We start from the raw sequence: 24,457 nt of genomic DNA, 5'->3' as shown, positions 1-24,457 counted from the left end.
GATTGAAACACCAAAGTTTAAAATTCTGTGCTAAAATCTTTTTTCTTCTGTTATCATGAGATGAATAAAAATAGGATTTATAACTTCCAAAATGTTAGAGGGGAAAAAACGGAATTAAGGAAACCTGACCAATACCAATATGTGGAAAGGAAAGAGGGAAAAAACCCAAGAAAGCATAACAATAGAAAACTAAGCAGAAAACACAAAATAAGATGGCAGGGAAAAGTCCAAACATATAGGTGATTACAATAAATGTGAATGGTTAAAATTTAACTCTTAAAAAACAGACACTTGCAGATTGGGTAAAAATAAAGACAAAAATAGCTGCATACAAAAGACATACCTTAAAAAATACATACGAAGTTGACAAAGGTATACCAGGTGAAGATCAACAATGAGAGCTAAGATAGAGTAATGCAAATATCAGATAAAAATATAATTCAAAGAGAAAAGCACAGAAGACAAAAAGTGATATTTTAGGGATAAATGCTTCCACTGAGAAGTGATAGCAATTATGTATGTTTCTGCACCTGAAGAATTCCTGCAGTTGTACTTGGGTGGATCACTGATCCAAGATCACATGAGATTGGAGATGTCTGCTCAGATGTCAGTGAGAATAAATGTGATCCAGACACACGGGCAGACAAGAGGCTGCTCCCAATGACTAGAGACTGTGCAAGACCCCTCAGAACTAAGGCAATCTAAGTTGAAGTAAGCCCAGAACTGACAGGGAAGAAAGGAAACATCTGGGCATGAATAATAGACTTGGCAGAATACCTTATGAATAGGAGTTGGGCTATTTTGCCTCCAGAGTAGAAAAAGACCCCTCAACTTGATAGGTGTCATTCTCTCAGGCTGGCTTCCCCCACAAGCCTCGACATGGCCACTGCTAGCACCTGTGCTTGCAACTTCCTGGGAGTCTCTTTCCTTAAACCCATAAAAGTCCCAGGGAACAACTCTGTTTGGCTCGGCTTGGGTCACCTGTCCACCCTGGACTAATCACTGTGACCAGGCTGGAGATGCCAACTCTCATTCAAACCATGTGACAGGAAGGAACATTCATTTTTATATTCTGAAGTCAGTTAATGTTTAAGACTTATCCTTCAATAAATAAGCATGCTCTATTTCATTTTTTGGGGGGATAACGGCAAATCCCCAGGGCAAGGAAGTGCCAACAGGCTCTAACATCCTAGTAAATTCAGAACCAAAACCTTGTCCATATTGAGTTGTGTTCTGGCCCTTTTGGACAACAGCGCAACACATTCCATGTTCCTAATCTTAGCAGAAATAAACACTGCCTTCGCCAGGATTCACACCACTCTCAGTTCTCTGAGTTAGGTCTAGAGTTAATAGGAGGCCCACAAGCAATACAGACCCTGAATCCTGCTCCCTGTTCCTCTTTTGAGACTGGTAGGCATGCCAGTTGAATTGCACTGCTTATCTTCACTGTGTGTGAAGACTGTTACGATCTGATATGACAATTTCACATAAGACTCTTCCCATTGCCTCAGTTTCCAAGGATAGTTGATGTAATTGGCGTCCCATACACTGCTCACTTCTGAACTATCTTTGGGGTTTAGGTCCTAGGTGTGTTGCTACCAATAATGAGACAGAAGCAGCCGGCAGAAAAAATAATAAACATGGAAGACAGGGAGTCAATATTTATAAAGCACTTCCCATGTCCCGAGCACTGGGTAACCCCCTTTATACATAGCATCTCATGAAAACCCAATTGCAACTCTAGGACGTTGGTATTATTATCCTCACATCTGGATATTTGGATGAGGAAGCAGACTCAGAGAGGTTACACTTACTTGCCCCAAGTCAGAGAACCAAGGAGAAGCATAGCTGGGGGCAGTTATCAAGCATGGCTAACTCGGATATCCACTAGGGTAGCACTGGATGTACTTGAATACTCTTTCTTTCTGAATTTTCTATATTTTACAGTTTGTATCATAAAAACACTAAAGGAAATTTGAGAAGAAAAACATTTGCCCATGTTTTTTATATAAAAATCTATACTCTGAAATGGTTGAGATAGAGTTCATATATTTTCATATTCTGTCTGTCACTTGCCATTATATCATATGTCCTTTCCACATCTTCCTAAGTATCATTGTTATTGTTACACAATATTTTAAAGAGTTATAATATAGCATAACATCCCTCACTGCCATGCTGTCATGAACATCGCTGATGAAGAAGCCTTTTTTCTTCTGTTAATTATTTCCTTAAAATGAATCTCCTGGAGTAGGGTGACTGGGTTAAGGCAAATGAACACTTTTACGGTCTTGACTTTTATTGCCAAATTGCTTTCCAAAGGGGCTGTATCAATTTACAAGGACAAGGAAGTCCATTTTTTCAGGGGCTCTTTCTAAAGCTACTTAGAAGAAATAACATTCTATATGGAGCCAGAGGTCCTGATAAAGTGTAAAGCATGATCATCAGACAAAAAGGCTAAGGACAACCAGCCAGCCCTGGGGCCAAACGCTAAGTGGCCCAACAACTCAAATGCTGACAGCAGTACAAGGGGATGATCTTTCCACATTCTCTTAGGGGGTTCATGTTCAATTTTGGAACAGTAAGGAAAAAAATCAACTGATCAATTCAGTTACTTTATTAAAGTATTCAGTATTATCTGTTCTTTATAATGAACAACCTCAACGTTTTCCATTTCTGCTTCTATTTTTCCCTCAGCTTTATTGAGGTATAATTGACAAATAAAATCGTAATATATTTAAAGTATACACATGATCATATATGTCGTGAAAGGATTCCCACAATCAAGTTAATTAAAAACACACCCATCACCTCACACATTTACCTTTTTGTGTGTATGTGAGAACACAAGTTCCTCCCTCTCAGCAAATTTCAACTGTACAATACAGTGTTATCAACTATAGGCATCATGTTGTACATTAGATCCTTAGACTTTATTCATCCTATAACTGCAAGTTTGTACCCTTTTACCAACCTCTCCTCATCTCCCCCAGCCCCTGGCAACCACCATTCTACTCTCTGTTTCTCTGAGTTCGACTTTTGTTTTTAGATTCCACGTATAAGTGATACCATGCAGTATTTGTCTTTCTCTATCTGGCTTATTTCACTTAGTATAATGCCCTCCAGGTCTATCTATGTTGTTGCAAATGGCAAGATTTCCTTCTTTTTAAAGGCTGAATAATATTCCACTGTATGTATATATCACATTTTCTTTATCCATTCATCTGTCAACAGACCCTTAGATTATTTCAATACCTTGACTATTGTGAATAATGCTGCTATGAACATGGGAGGACAGATAGTTCCTCGAGATAATGATTTTGTTTCCTTTGGACGTGTACCCAGAAGTGGGATCGCTGGATCATATCTATTTCTGCTTCTGATGCTCAAATACAGACAAAACTGGCTTTATTAACATTAACAATAATAGCAGCAGCAGCAGCTACGATTTATTGTGTGTTTATTGTATGTCAGGCACTGTGCTACATACTTACATACATTACTTCATTTCTTCTAAAAATAACCTCATAAGGTGCTGTCATTACCAGTATTTTATAGACAAGGAAGCCAGGCGAGACCACAGCTCCCTGAGGGCAGGGATACTTGTTTTGCTCATTGACGTATCCCAAGTGCTTAGAAGAGCACATAGTAGGTGCTCAGTAAATACTGTTGACTGAACAAGGCTCCAAGAGCATAAGTAGTTTCTCTAGGGTCACAGGTGGCACAGCTGGGATTCAAACCCAGGACACCTGGGATACACTTGACCCCTCTGCTCTGCTACCTCTCACCAGGGATGGACAGACACACCCAGTTCTGGCCACTTACCTGACTCCAGCTCCCCGCAAACCACTCCACCTTGCCCATGCAGGGCCCATTGTCACACGGGGTGGCCTCAGCAGGCCGGTTGTTCCCACAGCCCTCCAGGGGCAGGCTGCTGACGTGGTTGGTCATGCACACCACCGAGCGGGTCCGCACTCCAGCCCCACACTCCGCCGAGCACTGCGAGACAGGAGAGGGCACGTTAGAGGGCAGGCCCCTGCAGGTTCTGTAGCCACTTTCAAAGGATGTGAAGGAGGACCAACATCTCATCTCCCAAACAACTCTCTCCCCTAGAAATGTCTGGCCACTTCTCCTGCCCGGCCTGCTCCATTATGAGATATCAGTATGGCAAACCCCCATCTTAGATTTTCTGGGACAGTCTTCATTCCAAATAGCCTGTTCCACTGCTGTGATTAATACACTTAGCCTTGCCAGACTAGCTGTCCTGGATTTCACTTTTGAAAATATATACAGCAGAAGAAGGATGACAGCATGAAAACTTGGGCACATGTCTACCTGGGATTCTGCTTTCTTGCTTTGTATTAGAGTTATTTGTGTCCTATATTTTTGTTTCTTCGTAGAAGTAGGCTTGGTGTGGGCAGGGACTATGAAATCATCTTTAATTCCTTCTCAAAGCGGCACCTTACCCATGGGCGGATCCATGAATATCAGCTGGATTAAGGAATACAGACTTGGGCCCTCCCTCACCCATTTCTCGTTTCTCATCAGCACCTTCCCGTCCTGAAAGTGTCCCTTGAGGATCATGACCAAAGCCCATTCTAAGGGTTTCTGCTGAGTCTTCTCTTAAAAACAGAGTCAATGTTTGGTTTCTACCAACATTTCCGTTTTTAAAAATAAATAAAAGCAATATAATTTTAAGTAAAATTTGAGAAAAGGGAAAAAAAAAAAACCCACCACCTGGTTTCCTTATCAAGATGTCGATTTTCATTTGTGTACCTTGCTGTCTAGTCTTGTAAGATCACAGCCCAGGGTGAGTAATCAAACATTTACATGACTACTGTTAAGCTGGGCTTCACTTCTCAGAAAGGAAACTCTCTGGAGCCAAGAGCTTGAGGGGATTAGAACACACCACCCCAAAATATGCTGCTTTGGCCTAATGGTTATTTTGAGCTGAAGGCAATTGAGAAACAGCAGATGCAGGAAGAGCTCTCTGCCCTCCCCTTTCCTGCTGAAAAGCAGGGCATGAATTTCCCCTGAAAATGGTGCCCTCCCAGTTCCTCCCAGTTCCAGGAAGAAGAGAACATTCTTATCATCAGTGACGGGGAACTGATGCCAAGATACTGTCTGCACAAACAACCGTACTAAAATCTATTACTATCCTCTATTAGTTCTCCCATATATTTCTTGGCCACTTTCCTACAATTTACTGCCTCTAGAAGCCCAATCCTTTTCCTTTGTCTAGTCACTTCTTCATAATTTATCACCCTTTGTTAAAATGGTATATATGCCCTCACATCTAACTGCTTCTTTGGGATTTTCACTTCTTTCCTATGAAGACCCCGGTGCCATGTAAAAAAAATTATCATCAAATAAATTTTGTATGCTTTTCTGCTGTTAATCTGGCTTTTGTCAGCTTAATTTGCAGGCCTCTAACAAAGAACCTAAGAGGGTACAGGAAAAGCTTTTTCTCCCCTACAGGCTCACAAATACTTTTCACGACTTACGCTCCATCTACATTGTTATTAGGAACCTGAGACAATGAAGCAGTCCCTTAGCTTAAAAAAAATCCTTTGCTATAATAATTGGAATATTCCAGGTTAAAGGGTTTTTTGTTTCAGCCATGCATTATTTGGTCTCTTTCCTAACTTTAAAACTGAAGATATTTAAGTTCTCCTAAAGAATACAAAGTAAATCAAATTTAAGTTATCTTTGTGTTTCAAACCCTAAGAATATTTCTTTCCAGGTAACTTCCGTTTGACTCACTAACTTAATTTTCTGCTTTCCAAACCAAGTAATGTACACGCATCTGGGAAAGTTTCCCCATATCCCCATGTGATTAATTTAAAAGAAGAATGTTAAGGACCAAGACAATGCCCAGTGAGAGAACATGATAAGGATGAGCCCTGCAATGAAACTTCACTCTATTATACCAACCGCAGTGAAAAGCACAACAAATTTAAATTTGAAAGATGCTACCCACACAGGACCTGGCCCAGGAAGCCCATCAGTAGAAATGAGGGGACCAAGGGGGCCGGACCGGGCAGCAGAGACAAACCTTCAGTGGGGCACCAAAACACACCCACTCACCATCCCTGAAAGAAAGACCAAATCTGCTACAGGAGCCAGAAAAGGACCTGACTCCTAACTGAACTTCTGGGCTGATAAAACACAGAAACACACGAAATTCCTAAGCAACCCTCTGGTGAGGCCTGTCTTCTCGCTCCAGCATCAGTTAAATGCTAAACTTGGCCCAATTGACCCCTGAGGGACTATAGGGCTCTAACGACTATTCCTGAACTTCAGTTTTATGCATCATTGTCTATAATTTAAATAACTCAAGGTCTTTACTTATTTCTGCTCTCGGAAAACATCCTTAGAAATTAGGCGTCACAAAATTGTGGCTGGTGGACTTTCTAAAAGGCTTTTTTTTTTTTTTTCTGTGGGATTAAAAATTGCACATGTGTTTAAACTTGTCATTGATTTGCAGAACTAAAAAGTAAATGATGCCCACATCTAAGGAGGCCCGCCCTCAATTAAAAGTACCTGCAGAAATGTTTTTAAGGTGAGTCATCAAGTCAGAAGAAGTCTATAGCCCCAGAGGCTTAAGAGAAGATTCAGACTGAGTTGACAGCCTCAATTCATTCAGGTGGAGATTAATTAATTCTAAATTGGGCAAAAGGAGACAATCTGGATCCTTAAGCATTTGTAAACTTTAATCTCATTTTCTTCCATCTCTCCCACTTGAGCTCATTTAGTGGAAGCTGTGTCTCACTCATGCCTGGCATGCACTAGGTACTCAATACATGTTGATGCCCAGTGGGGAAAAATTGCATAGTTCAGACTAAAGCTTAACAGAATTGATTTTTATCCAAAGCCACTATTCAACTGTGGAACACTGCCATCAGCTGGTCATTCCTGCAGACTGAACCTTTCAGAAGGCTAACTGGTGACTCAAAGGCCCAGCCCACTGTGCCAACCTCATCTAGGTCATGGTTTCAAATGTGTTATCCCTTACTGCTCACTCAGCAACGGTACAGATGAGGAAACTGAGGGTCAGTGAGTCAGCAACTGCTCAAGGTCTAATAAGAAATAAGTCCTTGGGGAAATGACGCCAAAGCAAATGTGCCTTCTTTAAACCCAACAGTACCCCCCTTTCCACTCAACTACTCCAAAATAAGCATGAACATTCAGGAACAATGGTCTATGCTGGGGGGAGATACAGCAAAATTACTTACATCATAGCACCAAACTGACAAGGCTTAAAACATCTTTTCCAAAAAACGACAAAAAAGTTCTCTAAAGAGAAGAATCAAGTGCTTATCTTTTCCTCTATTTAGAATTTTAAGACAAGGGTTAGATCCAGCAAGTACTTATGTTAAAATACAAAGCAAATTTATATTACAGGGAAATTTATAAGTCTTTATTGGAGGGGAAATGAATAAAGGTTGGTTCAGTTATAGTAGTCATACAGCAGCTTATTCTAATTAAAAATCATGCTTTAAAGGTTTTTTTTTTTTTTCTATTTTTTGTGAGGAAGATTAGCCCTGAGCTAACATCTGTTGCCAGTCCTCCTCTTTTTGCTGAGGAAGATTGGCCCTGGGCTAACATTCGTGCCCATCTTCCTCTACTTTATATGTGGGACGCCTGCCACAGCATGGCTCAGACAAGCGATGCATAGGTTTGTGCCCGGGATCTGAACCTGCAAACCCTGGGCCGCTGAAGCAGAGTGTGCAAACTTAACCACTACGCCACTGGGCCGGCCCCACTTTAAGGGTCTTTAATTCCATTAAAATGCTTACATTAGGGGCCAGCCGGCGGCACAGCGGTTAGGTTTGCATGCTCCACTTCAGCAGCGCAGGGTTTGCCGGTTCGGATCCTGGGCGCAGACCTACACAACACTCGTCAAGCCACGCTGAGGCCACGACTCACACAGAGCAACTAGAAGGATGTACAACTATGACATACAACTATATACTGGGGCTTTGGGGAGAAAAAAGGAGGAAGATTGGCAACAGATGTTAGCTCAGGGCCAATCTTCCTCAAAAAAAAAATGTTTATAATAAATACATAAGTGAAAAAACTAGGTTACCAAATTATACATATATTATGATTTATATCCTTAAAATATATAAGTACAAAAAAAGCTATGTATGTAAGGCATGTATGAGTAGAAAAAAGCTTGGCAGTTAGCTTAAAAATCTTAAATTATTATCTTTTGGTGAAGAGGTTATAGGTATGCTTTTCTGATTTTTTCATATTTTTTATAACTGTATATGTTACTTTATGACCAGAAAAAATGAACATTATTTTAAAAAGAATCTTGCCAACATAAAAATGAAAGCCCAGCATCGTTCTTTTCATTAATTTGCTTACACACTAAATTCACCAAGTTTACTTGAACACAAATGAGTTCTGGGATGACTAGAAATCCAGAAACACAAAAGAATTAGTCAGAGGAACTAGGAATTTTTAGCCTGGAGAAGAAGAGGAAGGGGTCCCCAAATATCTGTTGGGCTGCAGTGTGGGAGAGAGCACTCAGATTTTCTATGGAACACAAGCGGCAGTTAGCAAAAACACTTTGATTCAATGTAAAAGGAAACCTCTCGACACGGTGGGCTGTACAAGAAACAGACGTCATTGTCTTGGCACCCAGTCAATTTCTGACAAACGAATCACACCCATGACAGGGATGCTGCAGAGACCTCCTCACACTGGCAGGAGGCTGACAAAGTGACTTCTGAACCGCCTCCCAGCACTGTTTCCACAATGCCAGGAGCTGATGCATGTGCTGGGAGGCTTGGAAAGGGGGGATATGCAAACAACTGGGGGGAGCTCTGCTGACCTCAGCTCTAGGGGCAGAAGGCTGAGTCAATGGAGACCTTTAGATCGGCACTGACTTCCCATTTGTTTCCCTTTGGCTAGTGCCTTCCTGATGGTGTTACTTGGGCGCCTGTTACAATCCACTCCTGGGACTGGAGGCACACTTAGCTTCTCATCCTAAGAGTTCGGTGTTCGCACTAAGGACTCTCTATTTGGGGACTGTTTGGGGGCTAAGGGGCAGGGGCTGTATGCCATGAGGTGTCAGGAATCCACAAGAAGATAAATCACTCGATGAGAATCTCCAGGATGATCTCTGAATGCGGAGCGAAGCCTGCACTGGCAGGTTTGTTCTTCCTTTCTTTCTCAGTAACAATCCCCACTGATGTGGATTATGATTGTGATGAGAGGGATGAAACTAGAGGGCATCTTACAACAGGGAGGGAGTGGAAACCCATGTGAACACTTGCAGGGATGATGTTCAGAATACTTAACAACCAGTCCATGGTGGGTACTGACCAGTCAGGATGGATGCTGGCCAATTGGAATCAACCAACATGGCGGTATGGATGAAAATCCACTGATGTGTGAAAGTCTACTCCTCTGAGCTTGAGATACGGCACGTGATGCTGGGGGGAGAGCTCATGAGCTCAGTAATGTTTCCTAAGATTCTATGAACTTGGCTGGTCTCCTCAACCTTGGACCAGTGGCCTCAGTCCCACCGGGGAGCCCATCAGAAATGCAGAATCTCAGGCGCATCTCATGGCACTGACTCAGATTCTGCACGGTCACAAGGTTCCCAGGTGATGTGCAGCACATTAGGGTCTGGAAGCCCCTCGAGGAATTCTGATAAGGGAAACGGTGCAGACCTGGCCTAATGGAGAGGGAGGCACTGAGGACAGAGACAGCCAATCGCGTCTACATCCTGGTTAAACTTCCAAGGTCTTCTGGAGAATCCAGAAACCCAGAAACTGTCCATTTGATGACCAGACCAGCTGCCCTGGGTAGAACATGCTGATTGGCCTCTCCTCCTGCTGGCCAATCGGTAGCTTCCTCAAGAAAAGAAAGCAAAACTCATCATCTCCTTCCCCCTCTCTCTCCCCACCCCAAGGTATGTTCTTTAATTTTGCTTCCCTGAACTTTTTTTTAATAATTATGGTAAAACATACATAACATAAAATCTACTATTTTAATCATTTTTAAGTGTACAATTCAGTGGCATTAAGTACATTCACATTGTTGTGCAACCATCGCCACCATCCATCTCCAGAATCCCGCTCTTTTTTTTTTTTTTTTTTGTGAGGAAGACCAGCCCTGAGCTAACATCCACGCCAATCTTCCTCTTTTTGCTGAGGAAGACTGGCCCTGAGCTAACCTCTATTGCCAAGCCTCCTCCTTTTTTTTTTTTCCCTTTTTCTCTCCAAAGCCCTGTAGATAGTTGTATGTCATAGCTGCACATCCTGCTAGTTGCTGTATGTGGGACGCCGCCTCAGCATGGCCGGACAAGCGGTGAGTTGGTGCGCGCCCGGGATCCCAAACCCCGGCTGCCAGCAGTGGAGCGCGCGCACCTAACTGCTAAGCCACGGGGCCAGCCCCTCTTTTCTTATATAAATCCTATTTTTGTCTTTGATAGATGGACTCAATCTCCTATTAGGTTCCCTTGTACACAGGGACCTGGTGGGCTGATAATGAACTATATATGCCTTTGAGGCAATCTTTGACACTGACACCAGGGACCCCAAGGGAGACCAGGCTATCAGGGAGGGGACAGTATGTTTTGAGTCAGTAAGAAGCAGGGAAGGGGCCTGCCATTTGCCAAGTGCCTATTTTATGCCAGGCACTCACAAAATGTGTGAAAGTTGTGATGCAATAATTCACTTTATTTAGTATTTCATTATTTCTAGTCACATGGAGTGCTAAGGAGAATTAAACTAATTATTTCACACCCACTCCTCAGTCTTGGAGCCCCTTGATCTTCATATAAGAACAGAAAGCCTACGATAGGTCATCTCTGGGTCTTTTCCCCAAAGTCAGCAATTCCCCTTGGGATTCTTAGTGGTTCATCTTCGTGTGGTTTGGGGCACCTTGTGATGTGCAGCTCCTGCCCATTACCCCAGCAGACCTTGGCCCCCGACTCCAGAGACCTGCTCTGCCCACTGTCACGCTCACCCTTTCACTCCACTCCGTGAGGAACCAGCTCTTCGCACAGGGTCCCATGTCGCAGTTCTCAATGTCATTCGGCCGGAGCTTCATGTTGCATTCCTCGTCGGCAACCACATCCCCAATGTTGCTCACACACTTCACGTCTCGGGTCCTCTGTCCCACTCCACAGGGCACCGAGCACTAAAACATAGCAAGCGTACGTCAGTGGGATGGGCAGCGTTAGCTCCAGGGGACTCTCCAGTTATGGTGCCCTCATCCTCGTCACCTGCCACCTGAGCAGAGGACCGTGGTGAGACCCCCTGTGTTGCTGGGTCCCTTGCAATGCGACGCTACCTGGGGAGGATCCCAGCCCTGAAATCTTCACAACACTTTTCTCTAAGACCTTCTTAGATGTCTTGCCTACTTTGTTCCTCTGAGCCTCAGTTCTGTCATCTATAAAATGGGAGAGTAAGATCAGAAGGAGTTGGCTCTACCAGCAGTTGCCAACCTTCACTCCACCACGACGCATGAGAGAGATGAGACCCGTATGCACACGACTCCCAGGGGCTCACCCTTGAAGTCGGCTGTGGGTGATACACTGTAGCCTTAACTCTATGGAGCTATGGGTACTTGTGGTGGAAGCTGTTCAGACCCCACAGGATGGGAGGAGAGGAGAACTCAGGGTCCTTCCAAGTCAGGGCTTGGTGGGGGGAGGTGGGAGGGTGGCAGTGGGTCTTGGAGGGGAAACTCCCTAGCAGGCTGCCCCACCCCACGTACCGAGGTCCAGTCGGTCCGGATCTGCCACTCGCTGCAGATCTTGAGCTGGCAGGTGCTGGTGGTCTCGGGCTTCTCCAGGTGCTGGCAGCGGTAGGGCTGCACCGTCAGGCTTCGGTTGGCGTACACCTGGCGGCACAGAACCTGGCGATGCTGCATGCCCAGGCCACAGGTTTTGCTGCACTCAGACCACTCCCCAATGTCCCAGCTGGCTCAGGAACAAGACAGCGAGAGGGAGAGACCACTTCAGTCAACAAGAAGAGAACACAAGCCCGGGCCGGCTTACACAGGGCCATCAGAATCCTTATGGGTGGTCCTCATCCTAGGCACCACTTAACAGTCTGCCTAAAGGCCATCTGTAAAGGGCTCTGTAAAGGAATGAACTTTGTTCCACATGCTATTTGCCAGCGATTAGGGTCCAGATTCTATAAAATTATAGAAAACTGAGAGGGTATACATGATTTTTATCTAATAAAAATAATAACTCCAAAGGTTAGTTTAATTACCCCGTAGAACATTAACCCACTTTGGAACTCACTTAGAAATCTTATTCTAGCATTCTTTATTTTTAATTAATTATTTACATATCAGTTTCACATACATCCTTACCAGGCTAAACCCTAATTGCTCCCATTTACCAAAGGAAGGGTAGGCTCCCTGGGAGTGGGCTGACCTGCTACAGGCCACGATCTCCTGTGTTAATCCTGAAAGTCAGGTGCGCTTGCTAAATGGACCTCATTTTATGCATAGAGCAAGTCTCCTGTTTCTAAATCAGATGTAGACTGATTTAAAAATTTGATTGTATCTGCTACTAAGGGTCTCTGCACCAGCCACCAGAAGTGACCCACAATAGGTAACGTCACCAGAGAGGCCATCTTACAAGGCCGGGCAAGGGAAGATGTTGCAGGGCTCCTCCTCGGGGGTCGGCTTCATGCTGGAGTCACAGTAGCTCTCAGGAACCTCTTCGTGAGTGCTTCTGTGCACACAGCGAAAAACAGGGTGCTGCGATCCTGCAAGGACACAGAGAGCGTCTGAAGGACAGGCCCACACACTTGATGCTGGGCTGTGGGTGAGATGCACAGAGATCCTGATGGAGAGAGCCACGGAAACGGGACAGTTCACACACACTCCTTCACTGTGCGTTTACACACACCTCCCGCACCAGGGCCTTGCTAGGCTCTGTGGGGCGCAAAGAAGCGTAGGAATAGTTAGTGCCCTCAAAGAGCTTATAACCTACTTGTGGACACGGTTTGAAAGTGCTCAAAGGCAGATAAAAACAATGTTCATAACAGTATAAGACATCACTAGGCAGGCAAGTGATTACAAAATGAGCACATATAATAACTGCTTGAAGATTTTCTGGAGACATCAAAGAGAACGGTCCCGGAGGGATCAGGCTGCGTCCTAGAGAAAGGGGGTTTGTGTAGCTGTGTGTACATGTGTCCACGTCACTGAACTGGAACAAACACGCTGGCCTGCAAGTGCCAGGTATATTTAAGAGACAATCAGGTTGAAGCAGAGAAGTAAGGAGACTCAAGAGAGGCTAGAAGAGCAGCCGGCTTCCCCCTTTGTAAATGATCTTATGCACTCCCCCAATAAAGTACCGATCTGACGGTATTTTAGTTATTTGAGTATGTCTGCCTCCTATGAGGTGGCGAGCTTCTCAGGGACAGGATTAGTTCTTGTTTGTCCCCATCACCCCAGTACAACAGAGTAGCAAGTGCTCAATAAAAGTTTGTTGAATGAATATTTATCAGAGGTCTGATATTTGTTTTATTTTGCTAAAAAAATTATACTAACTGCCTCAGAGTTTTGTCTGTTTGTTTTAAATACACAGCCTACTTTCATTGGTTTAATAAGTCTATTTTGGATAAAAAGTCAGAATTTGTTAAGTGGAATTTCTAGCTCTCAAAAAAAAAAAAGCTGATTCAATTCTGTCTTCCTCTCTCTGCTACCCCCCAGTGGCATCACTGAGGCATTACTACTGGACGTTTACAAAGTGAGACATTAACAGGCTGAATTTCAATTCAACTGTCTGAAGAGTAAGATGCTTTTTCACAAATAACTCCCTACCCCCACCCCCACCCCCAGTGTGGGGTGAACAATTCCTGCTGGGAAGAACACTATCGTTTATTCTACAGCTCTCTCTTAGCTCTGTTGCCCATTGGCCAGGCATTTAGAGTTTCTGAACTTTCAACTTGCTATAATTCTAATTGTAACTGGAGGAATAACTTTTAACGTAAGTGTCTCAATATTGCATCAGCCATGAAGTGTTTCAGTACTTCTTTAAGCTGATCTTGTGTGACACACTGAGCCCGAGGAGAGTTCTCGTAAGAAGCTTGACAGTTTGTAAGACAGTTTTGAATCTGAAACGATCATTTGTTTAAACTACTCTGGCCGTAAAAACTTACAATGTAGCTATAACTTGAGACCATTATTTAAAATAACATTCCAATTAAGCATAATTATTAGCTGAGTAAAAGTAGTACTGACTGTAAAATTAATGGGAGGCAAAAACTTTTGTGGAGTTAAATATTGTCCAGCGACATATCTGCTTCCATTAAGAAGAGAATTTTAATTAAATTCGAGGAATATTAAGCACATTGTGCTGCGTTATAAAGATGAATGAGATTCAGTGCGTGACTCACAGGGTACCCATCTGGGACCCAGCTATTAAAAGATTAAGTAAAAATCTTACTGTTTAGCTATCCCTGTCCTTTTAGACCACGTGGGTTTCACTTTTATGCTTACAAGTTTGTGGATTGGAAAGCAAAAGTAACTACCCCAACCAGCTGGCACTCAAGTGAGGGGGAAATTTAATATCTTTAGCTAAAAGGATACAGGTTACCATAGGAACGCTCTGTGTCCTGGAAAGATGGGTCCTGCTAGGGGCTCTTTGCACATGGCCACTGCCTGCCTTCCCCCACCCCCTTACAGACTTTACACTTGTCCACGGTACAGCTCCAGTGTTTAGCCAAGGAAACAAATTCAGAAGCACACTCTCTCTCTGATGGTGAGAAAACACCAGATCTATAATTCTTGACTCCAGTGACCACAACTGTTTCTTTCTTGGGATCACTTTTGATGTCTGCAGAAAGGGAGACTGTCACTCAGAACGGCACCTGGCCATCTCTTCATTGTCCAAGCATGCCATCCAATTATTCCTCTAATTGCCAGCAAGCAAAAATGGGGGGTGGGGGGTGAGGTCAGGTGCTGGCTGGGCTTCAGGCAGCAGGGAAAATATGGGATGAGTTTGGTTGGGTTATATGTTGGGTATATTAATCAAACAGAAATATGTTACGTTGGAGGAAGGAACTGTACACAGGTAGAGGTCAGTGAGGCATTATGGAAAGAAGAACAAAATAAGGAGCAAGAAAAAATTAGATAACGCTAGTCTCAGAACGACAGGAATCAACCGAGCCAAGCCAAGAATTTTACCAGTTTGACAGAGGTGTCGGCAACGACTGGACAGAGTATGGGCCACCCTTGGATGCCGGCAACAGGCCCCTCCCTGTGATGAGGATATCATGATGCTGAAAGCATTTACAAAAAGAGAGACATAGAAGTGTGTGGTCTGGTCAGCTCCCCCAGGAAGGACTGCAGGAGAGTTTGGGAGAGGGTTTGTGTGGGGACAAGCGATGAGGTCACAAGCGGAATGGACTCTTTGTGCAGGAAAGAGCTGGATTGGCAGGCTTGGAATTTCTTGTCACGGCACATGTGCTGCTGACAACCGTGAGATGAGCTAAATGTCTTGTGTATTCACATTGCCTCATCTGCCCTGCATGTGTGAGGCCCTCGCTGCCTGGGGGCAAACCTTAGAGGGAGCAAAGGAGGGGCATCCATGGGCTGCCACCATTTGTCACACGGAAGAAAAAAGGGGGCTATGAGTACGAGGGAAGGGAGAGGTAGGGGAACAACACATCTCTGTTCTTGTTCTATTTCCAAGGCACCTTTCAGTATCTCTTTGGCCTGAGAGCCTGTGTTGTTTATCAGGGTAAAGAAGAGGATGGACATGTCATCTCAGGCATCTGAGTGGCAGATATCGTGTATGTGTGTGATGTGTAAGCACAATGCAAAGGAGAAAGGCTACCTTAGAACATTAAACAAAATAATATGGAAATCTAGAGAAAAAGATTCTTCAGTTTTGAATACATCAATCCACATTCTTTATGCCACCAACAGAACATGGATAAAGGCAATACTAGCCTTGCACATCCAAGTATAAAGAGGATGTAAAAACCACCCTCATATCTTTTCTAATAGCTGATATGGACCCCATCTGAAATGTGATGACAATATATTCATTTTTTTCAAGAGACACTTGGGGAGTACCTACTGCGTGTGTAGTACGAAGCCAGGCACAGAGGCTGCTGTAAACTGTACACTCAGGGAGACAGCCGGGCCAGGCAGAGCTGGGACAGAACTGTGTCCCAAATTGCTGTGAGGTCCCATGGAATCAGCGCCTACCTGTGCCTTGCAGAATCAGGAAGGGCTTCACAGAGGAGGCTAGCTCTTGAGGTGTAAGCAGGAGTTTGCTGGCCAGATACCAGAGCAGTAAGGGAGGTAGATGTTTTACCTCAGGTGGATCCTACAGACTGGAGGGGTCGAGGTGGGAGCAAAATAACGGGAATCTTTGGATGGATGGGTCCCTCCATCATGTCTGGTGCAGCTCAGATAGAGACCCACTGAATGGCCACCTGGATGAGCACGTGGCATCCGTCTAGGGCACTGAGGACTGTGTGAGCAGCACGAGGGGCGAGCTGGCAGATGGCACATGCTTTTGTCCTTCTCCCATTAAGCTGGTAGTGCAAGGCCTTATGGTCCCTGCACAGGGCTGCAGCTCACTCTGCTGGGAAGGCTGGGCCAGGCTGTCTTTAAAGACACAAAATGGAAGAGAATCTTCTACACAAGCCACCCTTGATATAAAACCACATGACAATTCTTATAACTTTCCCTCATTTTCACCTAGTTCTGAGTGTATCCAGTTTCTTTAATGGGCATCACACCACTCCATAATTGGTAGAATATTTCAATAACAATACATTTTTTGTTGTTATTGTTGAGGAAGATTAGCCCTGAGCTAACATCTGTGCCAATCTTCCTCTATTTTTTTTTTTTTATATGTGGGTTGCTGCCACAGCCTTGCTGATGAGTAGTGTAGGTCTGTGCCTGGGATTTGAACCCATGAACCTGGGCCACTGAAGTGGAATGCACCGAACTTAACCACTACGCCATGGGGCTGGCCCCAGTAATGATACATTTTGATCTTGAGTTCCTCTGTCAATTATGTTGCATACTGTTTACCTCTACAGTGTCATGGACAGACCCTCGCTAAAATGATTTTGGGCTTAATGCATAATTATCTCTAGCTTTCTGCCTCTGTCAGGACACATTCTACAGGCATTTAATTTTCCCTCACAAAGCTTATAAAAGAATTGGTCTATTGAGTCTCCAGCCCACATTCTTTGCATGTATATTAAGTATAAGCACAATAAAATCTGCAAAATAACACCTCCACAAATCAGCACTCCAGTTATCAAGTCGTTACAGAACTGGCAGAGGTTCCAGGCAAGAAGGGCTCCAGCCCCCAAGAAGAACCAAAGACCTAAATTCTATTCTCAAAAGCCACTCAGTCAATGCTCTTATGAAAAAGGTAAAAACTTCAGAGGCAGTTGTAAAAGATTCTTCCATCTGCTAATTATGTCAAAGTTTCCAAATTTTGTACCCTCAGTATAAGTCTCCTGAAAAAAAGAAAAAAAAAATCCCCAAAGGAATACTCTGGGGGTGTCACACGGTTTCTCAGCTGCAGAAACTCCTTGGGGACACAGCCTTTCTGTTTCCCTGGTAACCTCCCCTCAAAGAACAGCTGTTTTAGCACCACAAATGGGACTCTACTACAAACAGGAGGCTATTACCGTATATATGCAGGAAATTATAACCCCACAGTTCATTGATGTATCTTGCACTGAGGATCTACGCCACCTTGAAACAGAGAAGCAGCATCAATTTCTAACCCAGGTGCAGAATGCTGTCAGATAAGGGGTTTCTGACACCACATTGCACATCTAAACTTTGGAGTTTTCAAGGAAACAGGACCCATGGGGCCACTTCACGGTTCAGATTGATACTGCTCTTGACTCCTTTATACACAGGTGTGCTGTGCTGTGAGCCTATCAAAACCTGGTTTTTTAAAAATCCCACCAAACTCCACCCTTCTCCCAAATCCTAGAACTCTATCTTTTCTTTTGTTTGGAGGGACGCCCATGCTTCCTCTGGTGTGTGGTCTCCCTTGTTGCAAGGAGTCAATAAACTGACTTTGTTGGGCTATGGATTTGTCCCTGGTGGTCTTAGCTGATTGGGTTAGGATAACGGGATGAATACAGGATTAAGATTTTACTGGGAGAGCAGGAAGGGAGCTGTAGTGTTGGCGAGTGTAAAAGCTAGGTAACTAACACCCCAAGCGCCAAAAACATGTTTTTTTCTGAGATCCTTAGATTTGAGAACGAGTTTCAACTGGCATTTGTGTAAGTGTTCCACAACCTTGACTTGTACGTCAACTTTTAGATCTTGAACCATATGAGCGTATTCTGTGATTATTAATGACACATTGTGCAGGAAAGGGTTAACTGGGTTGCTCAATCCCTGCACATTCCAGAGAAAAGCTTGTCTTCAGAACTGGCCCTTCACCAGGGCTGGAGACAACCTCTGAAACCTTGGAACATTCGGCCAATAGGAGTGTTTTTCTATGTCCTGGGCCATGCTGCATCAGTCTGACAAGATAGTTTGTGCCAACAGTGTGATTCATGGTGAGGGCCTGTTTTTGTATGCCTGAATCCTTGGGCCGTATTGTATTAGCGTGACCTCTGGGTGCTAAAGGCCGAGCAGCTGATGTCAGGAGCGCAGGAGCTGCACGCCTACATACTTGAACCCCAATAAGCCCCCTGGACACCAAGGCTCGAGTGAGCTTCTCTGGTTGGCAGCACTGGCTCATGTTGTCACACGTCACTGTTGGGAGAATTAAGCGCATCCCTGCGTGACTCTCCTGGGAGGGCACACCGGGAAGCCAGCGTCTGCTTTCTCCTGGACTTTGCCCCATGTGCCTTTTCCCTTGCTGATTCTAATCTGCATCCTTTCACTGTAATAAATTGTAACCACAAGGTTAGCAGCTTTGCTGAGCCTGAGTCTTGCAAGTCCTTCCAGTGGATCATTAAGCCTGAGGGTGAGGCCTGAGGTCTTCGGGACCCCCGACCCAACATGACAATAACGAGTCACCTCACAGTGAGGCTCAAGGATGGGAGGGTTTGCCATGTCCCTTGGGCGCCCCCACACATTCCTCGCTTAGGGATCTGCAGAGACCCTCGTATCCCATGCGTGAGCTCACCTTTCCCACAGGTCGTCGAGCACTCCGTCGTCCCAAGCTGTTTCCAGTTGTGATCCCGGCTTCGCCGTGGGGGCTGTGGTGCCGGTGGCACCAAATTGTCTGGATGATGGGAGGAAAATCTATCTGGATGCCTGACTGGGAAGGTGTGTGCTGATTCCGGGGTGAACATTTCAGGTGCCCCACCATGCACACCTTCCTTCTCCTCATTCCTCTCTTCTCCCTCGTCCTGGCTCCTCCCTTCTGTGACCAGCTGGCCATTGAAAGGCTCCCCTAGGAGAGGCAAGTGCACACACACACACACAAGTAAGATCGGACGTCGAGTAGTAAAGAGGAAATTGCTTCAACATTAGAAATTAGGTAGCATGAGATCACTTCTAATTCATAGCACATATATTTAAAATAAGCAGATACTAATTTCTCCAATATTCAAAACATTATTAAAAATGAATAAGAAAAAGATGAACATCTCAGTAGGAAAAGTAGGCAAGAGCCATGGAGAGGCAATTCACATAAAAACAGGCAGCCAGAAGTCATAAAAAAATGTTCAACTTCACTCATAATTTAAAAATTACATGTGAAAACAAGAACAACAATGACAGCTCTGTCTACCTAACAATAAAGATTAGAAACTTTGGAAACCCTTAAATGCTAAACCCCTCGTTGAGGGTGCAGGAAAACACACTCATACACTGTGGGTGAGCCTGCAAATAGACACAAATGTTTGGAGAGCAATTTGGCAATACCTATCCAAATTTTAAATGCACATACATTTTGACCCAGTGATTCACTTTCTAGGATGTTTGTTATATGAATATTCCCATTCTTTTACATAAAGCTGTATGCACAAGGAAGGTTACTAAAGCATTCTTTGAAATAACAAACAATAGAATGGACTTAAATGTCCACCAGTGGTACCGGTTAAAATAAATTATGTTACAACCACAAATGGAATATTATGTTATTTTTTAAAAGAATGAAGCAAATACATGTTGTGACATGGAGATATGACTGATATGTTGTTTGCTGAAAGAGAAAAAGCATAGTAGAATTCAGTTTGTATACACACACACTCACGCACAGATGTGGCAGGACATTTTTTGAGAGATTAATTTGTGTTTTGTTCTTTAACTTTGTTCCTCCTCCTTCCCCAGTTCGAGTTGCCAAGCCCTTCCATTTTCTTGCCTTGGATTTTTGCAGGAGAACAAGCGAAAGCTGCTGGAAGTCAACAGCTCTTCCTTCCCACAGTGAAAGCCTGAGCTCTCAGGAAGGATGACAGGTCCCAGAGGGGCCAGCCGAGGGGGAGGAGGAGAGAAAAGTGGAAAGTGCTTTTTGAGAGAGAGATGTTTCCAAGGTGAGTGAGGAGAGGCAGGAGTCTGAGGTCCTGGGGTTCCTGAGCATCACACCCTTCCCTCCACCAGGCAGGCATCTTCCTCATACCTGGAGTGTGTAGGGAGCCCCCATATTGACTGAGGTTGAATTTTCTACCAGTTTCAAAGGCGTTTTAAGTTGAGGTTAGATTTAAGTTGACTTATGGAAAAGAATGACATGTGATGTTCGTTGTACACTGAGACTGTAGACAAAGATTCAAATCGGCTGTGAGCATGTTTGTACATGCATAGAGAAGTGCTGCAGAGAATCCCAAAAAATTGTTAAGAGAGAGTCCCTCTGGGAAGGAGGAGAAGGGGAGAATTTGGGGGATATTGCTTTTTTTTTTAAAAATAGATTTTATTATTTTTTTTAGAGCACTTTTAGGTTCATAGCAAAACTGAGTGGAGCGTATCTAGAGTTCCCATATCTCTCCTGACCCCACACACCCACAGCCTCCCCTACTATGAATGTTCCCCACCAGAGTGGTACATTTGTTACAACTGAGGAGCCTATGCTGACACATCATTATCACTCAAAGTCCACAGTTTACATTAGGGTTCAGTCTTGGTGTATATGCTACTGGTTTTGAAAAATGTATAGTGACAAGTGTCTACAATTATAATATCATACGGAATAGTTTCACTGCCCTGTGCTCCACCTGTTCATCCCTCCCTCCCTCCTAACCCCTGGCAACCACAGATGCTTTTATTGTCTCCATAGTTTTGCCTTTTCCAGGATGTCATATGGTTGGAATCATACAGTCTGTAGCCTGTTCAGATTGGCTTCTTTCACTTAGTAATGTGCATTTAAGGTTCTTCCATGTCTTTTTATGGCTTGTTAGCTTATTTCTTCTTAGCACTGAATAATATTCCATCGTCTGGATGTACCACAGTATATTCATCCATTTACCTACTGAAAGACACCTTGGTTGCCTCCAAGTTTTGGAATTATAAGGAAGTTGCTTTTTACTTTATATATTTCTATTTTGATTGAATAATGTTCAAGTATGTATTGTTTTCATACAAAAGAAGGAGGCAAATTCCAGAGTGGCTGCAGAACGCAGTTAAAGCCTAGGGCTTTCTCCACTCTTCACCTCTGCTTTCTGCCTTAGTTGGCTAATTCCCGTACATCACAGTTTCAAATGTAATATGCAAATTAGACCAACAGAAGCAAGACCAGGAATATTGGTATAAATGAGACTGTCCAAGATATTATCAGGCAAAAACATTTTTTAATCTTTTGAGTAGCTTGTACGTGCTGGGCACTGTGCTAGGATGGACACCCAATTTATTCAATACTCTCCCCCTCCCAAATAAAACATTTGAGTGTAGGTTTTTTTCCTCTCTATTTTGTAGACTGGGAATGTGTTCAGAGAAGTTACTGACTTGCCTGCGGATGCACAGCAAGAAAGTGGCAGAGTTGGATTCAAGCTCTGGCCTCCTGACTCTCTTGATACGGAGGATGAAGCCTGGTCAGAATGCCCCCCCCCACCAACTTTTTACAACTGACCCCTTCCAGGCCTGCCCTGTCCCAGGCAGCCAGTCCCAGAACCCCATGCTACCCATTAGCTGAGACCCACTGGGCTTGTTGTCAATCATCATTACTCTATTTGATTTCAAATAGTCTGTCCAATTGCCTCTATAAATCAGCAACAAAATTCAGCAACCCCAAGATTTTGCCATCTGAACTTGGTTTCTCAGACTGTGTATTGCTCCTGGAAATTGCTTAAAAATTCTGTCAGCTTAAGTGTGCTGACTTGGAGATAGCACAATTCATGCACCCCACGTGCCAGGCACACCCCAGGCGATTGACTTCAGGCAGCCAGGTGGCTCCTCCCCACCCTGTGACAATCAGATAACCTGGCTATCCAATCAGCAGCCCAGAGAAGGATGGATGGGCCAGGTCTCACATCTGTCCCCTTGCTTCCTAGGACAGGCATTGCACCAAGTAACCTCCAGCAGCATGACAAGCACAGGGGCTAGTCACCAGGCTGGCCTGAGGTCACTGTGGGACAAGGGCAAGTGACTTAATCTCTCCAAGCTTCCATTCCCTTACTCTTAAAATGAGGCTAATAATAATACCTCCCTCTGAGCACTGCTATGAGAATTCCACAACTTAAGTTATGAAAAGGACTCAGCAGTGTCTCGCACAAGCAAGGACTCAGTGCGTGTGAGCAATTCATCATTAATATTTCTGCAGAACTTCCTGTTCGACAGATGGAAAAGACAGGCTCCATTTGGGTGGTGGGCTCCATCATCATTTGGTAAAGAAATGTCTGCAGAGCCAGAGTGCTGGGCCATACCCAGCAACAGCCAAGTGACAGCTACCTTCTCTGTCATCAGAGCCCACAGGGAAGAGGTAGGTCGTTAGGTGTGAACTCATTATTCTTTTCTTATAGGTCAAAGTGGTGTTAGCAGGAGCAAAAGGGGAGCGAGAGAAAAGGCATGTGCTGGACAGAATAATGGCCCTCTGAAGATGTCTGTGTCCTAATCCTCAGAACCTGGAATACGTTTCCTTATATGGCACAAGGGATTTTGCACATGTGATTAAGTTAAAGATTTTGAGATGGAGAGATTTCCTGGATTATCTGGCTGGGCTCAATGTGATATAAGGGTCCTTATAAGAAAGAGGCAGGAGAGAGAGAGTCAGAGAAGGAGATGTGATGACAGAAGAAGAGGGTCAGAGTCAGAGAGAGATTTGAAGATGCCACTCGGTTGGCTTTGAAGATGGAGGAAGGCGCCATGAACCAAGGAATGCAGGTGGCCTCTTGATGGTGAAAAAGGCCAGAAACAGATTTTCTCCTAGAGTCTCCGGAGGGAGCATGGCCCACCAACACCTTGATTTTGGCCCAGCAAAGGCCATTTTGGACTTCTGACCTCTGGAACTGTAAGACAGTAAATTTGCGTTGTTTTGTGCCACTAAGTTTGCAGTAATTTGGTACAGCAGCAATAGGAGACTAATATAAGGCATTTCAAAATGATGAACTCGAAAGAGAGACCCAGGATGTTCACCTCATTTTTGAATCAAGTGAATGAAACACTCTAATCAGTGAAGGTTCAGACAGAGGGTGAAGCATCCTCTGATATCAAGGCCCACTGACTCTAAAGTATGTGTCCATGGGTTTTCTCTGTGTCGACTGAGAGACCGAGGGCAGCTGCACCAGAGGAGACAGGCAGCTCTACAAGGAAATGATCCGAGTGCTTGGCAGCAAAACAAGGGATTTTACCTGGTCTCCTGTGAGGTGGCACCTGTGGGCTGATGGCGTTGGTCCCCATGATGACGTACTCGTAGTGGACTCCTGGGTTAGGCTGCTGGTGTATCATCTGACAACACAAAGGTCATTGTCACTGCATGGGCACGTACACACAGCCCTTTCCTGCTGGCTTTGGTTTCAGTGGTAGGAGTGGCACTATCTGTAAATGAGTGGGTTGATTCACATCTAATAATATTGGTCGACCTGTGACCGATTAGACGAAAGCTATTTCCAGATGGCTTTTTGTTATTTGCTTTTGAAGAATGAAGAACTTAGTCTTTGAGAGAATCAGAAGACAACTAGGCTGGAAGTCGAGATTTTATAAATTCCAAATAGGAAGATGGGAGCAACAGTAACAGAATCTTTCTGTTGGTTCCCAACCATCCTACACCAGGGCTTGGATTTTGCTCAGTGCTCTCAAAATGTCCAAAACAGATACGTGTTTACACTACAGAGAATCCGTTTGAACACTAGGTGGAGAGATAGAGTCATGCAGAGCCGGCCCAGGATCCCTTAGGTTCCTCTGACCAGGCTGGTTCAGGAAGGTCTGCCCCAACCTGCTGCCTTGTTGACTCCGTGGGTCCCATCCCTCTCACCCCTGGAAAGCTCCAGAAGCACAAAGAGGTGGGGTGAGGAAAATAGGTATAAAGGAAGTAAGTCTCCTTGGGTCCTATTCTCTCAGGAACCGATGACAAAAGCTGCACAGGGCTGTGGAAGTCAGC

The 24,457-nt window shown here is 44.3% G+C and overlaps 1 protein-coding gene across 2 annotated transcripts in view; it reads right to left on the bottom strand.

The window, feature by feature from the left end:
- THSD4 (thrombospondin type 1 domain containing 4) overlaps positions 1 to 24,457 on the bottom strand; it is a 557,961-nt gene that overhangs the window by 13,688 nt on the left and 519,816 nt on the right. For both annotated transcript variants that reach the window (XM_087428623.1, XM_087428624.1), the window contains 6 exons: positions 23,709 to 23,805; positions 19,115 to 19,384; positions 12,614 to 12,743; positions 11,737 to 11,941; positions 10,987 to 11,160; positions 3,826 to 3,999 (listed from right to left, as the gene is read on the bottom strand). In XM_087428623.1, the coding sequence (XP_087284749.1) occupies positions 3,826 to 3,999; positions 10,987 to 11,160; positions 11,737 to 11,941; positions 12,614 to 12,743; positions 19,115 to 19,384; positions 23,709 to 23,805 (1,050 nt within the window). The remainder of the gene's footprint in view (positions 1 to 3,825; positions 4,000 to 10,986; positions 11,161 to 11,736; positions 11,942 to 12,613; positions 12,744 to 19,114; positions 19,385 to 23,708; positions 23,806 to 24,457) is intronic.

Source organism: Ceratotherium simum, chromosome 3 (genome assembly GCF_057802395.1).
Source record: "Ceratotherium simum simum isolate JZ-2026a chromosome 3, ASM5780239v1, whole genome shotgun sequence".
Lineage (NCBI taxonomy): Eukaryota > Metazoa > Chordata > Mammalia > Perissodactyla > Rhinocerotidae > Ceratotherium > Ceratotherium simum.
This window is presented reverse-complemented; position numbering and strand designations above follow the sequence as displayed.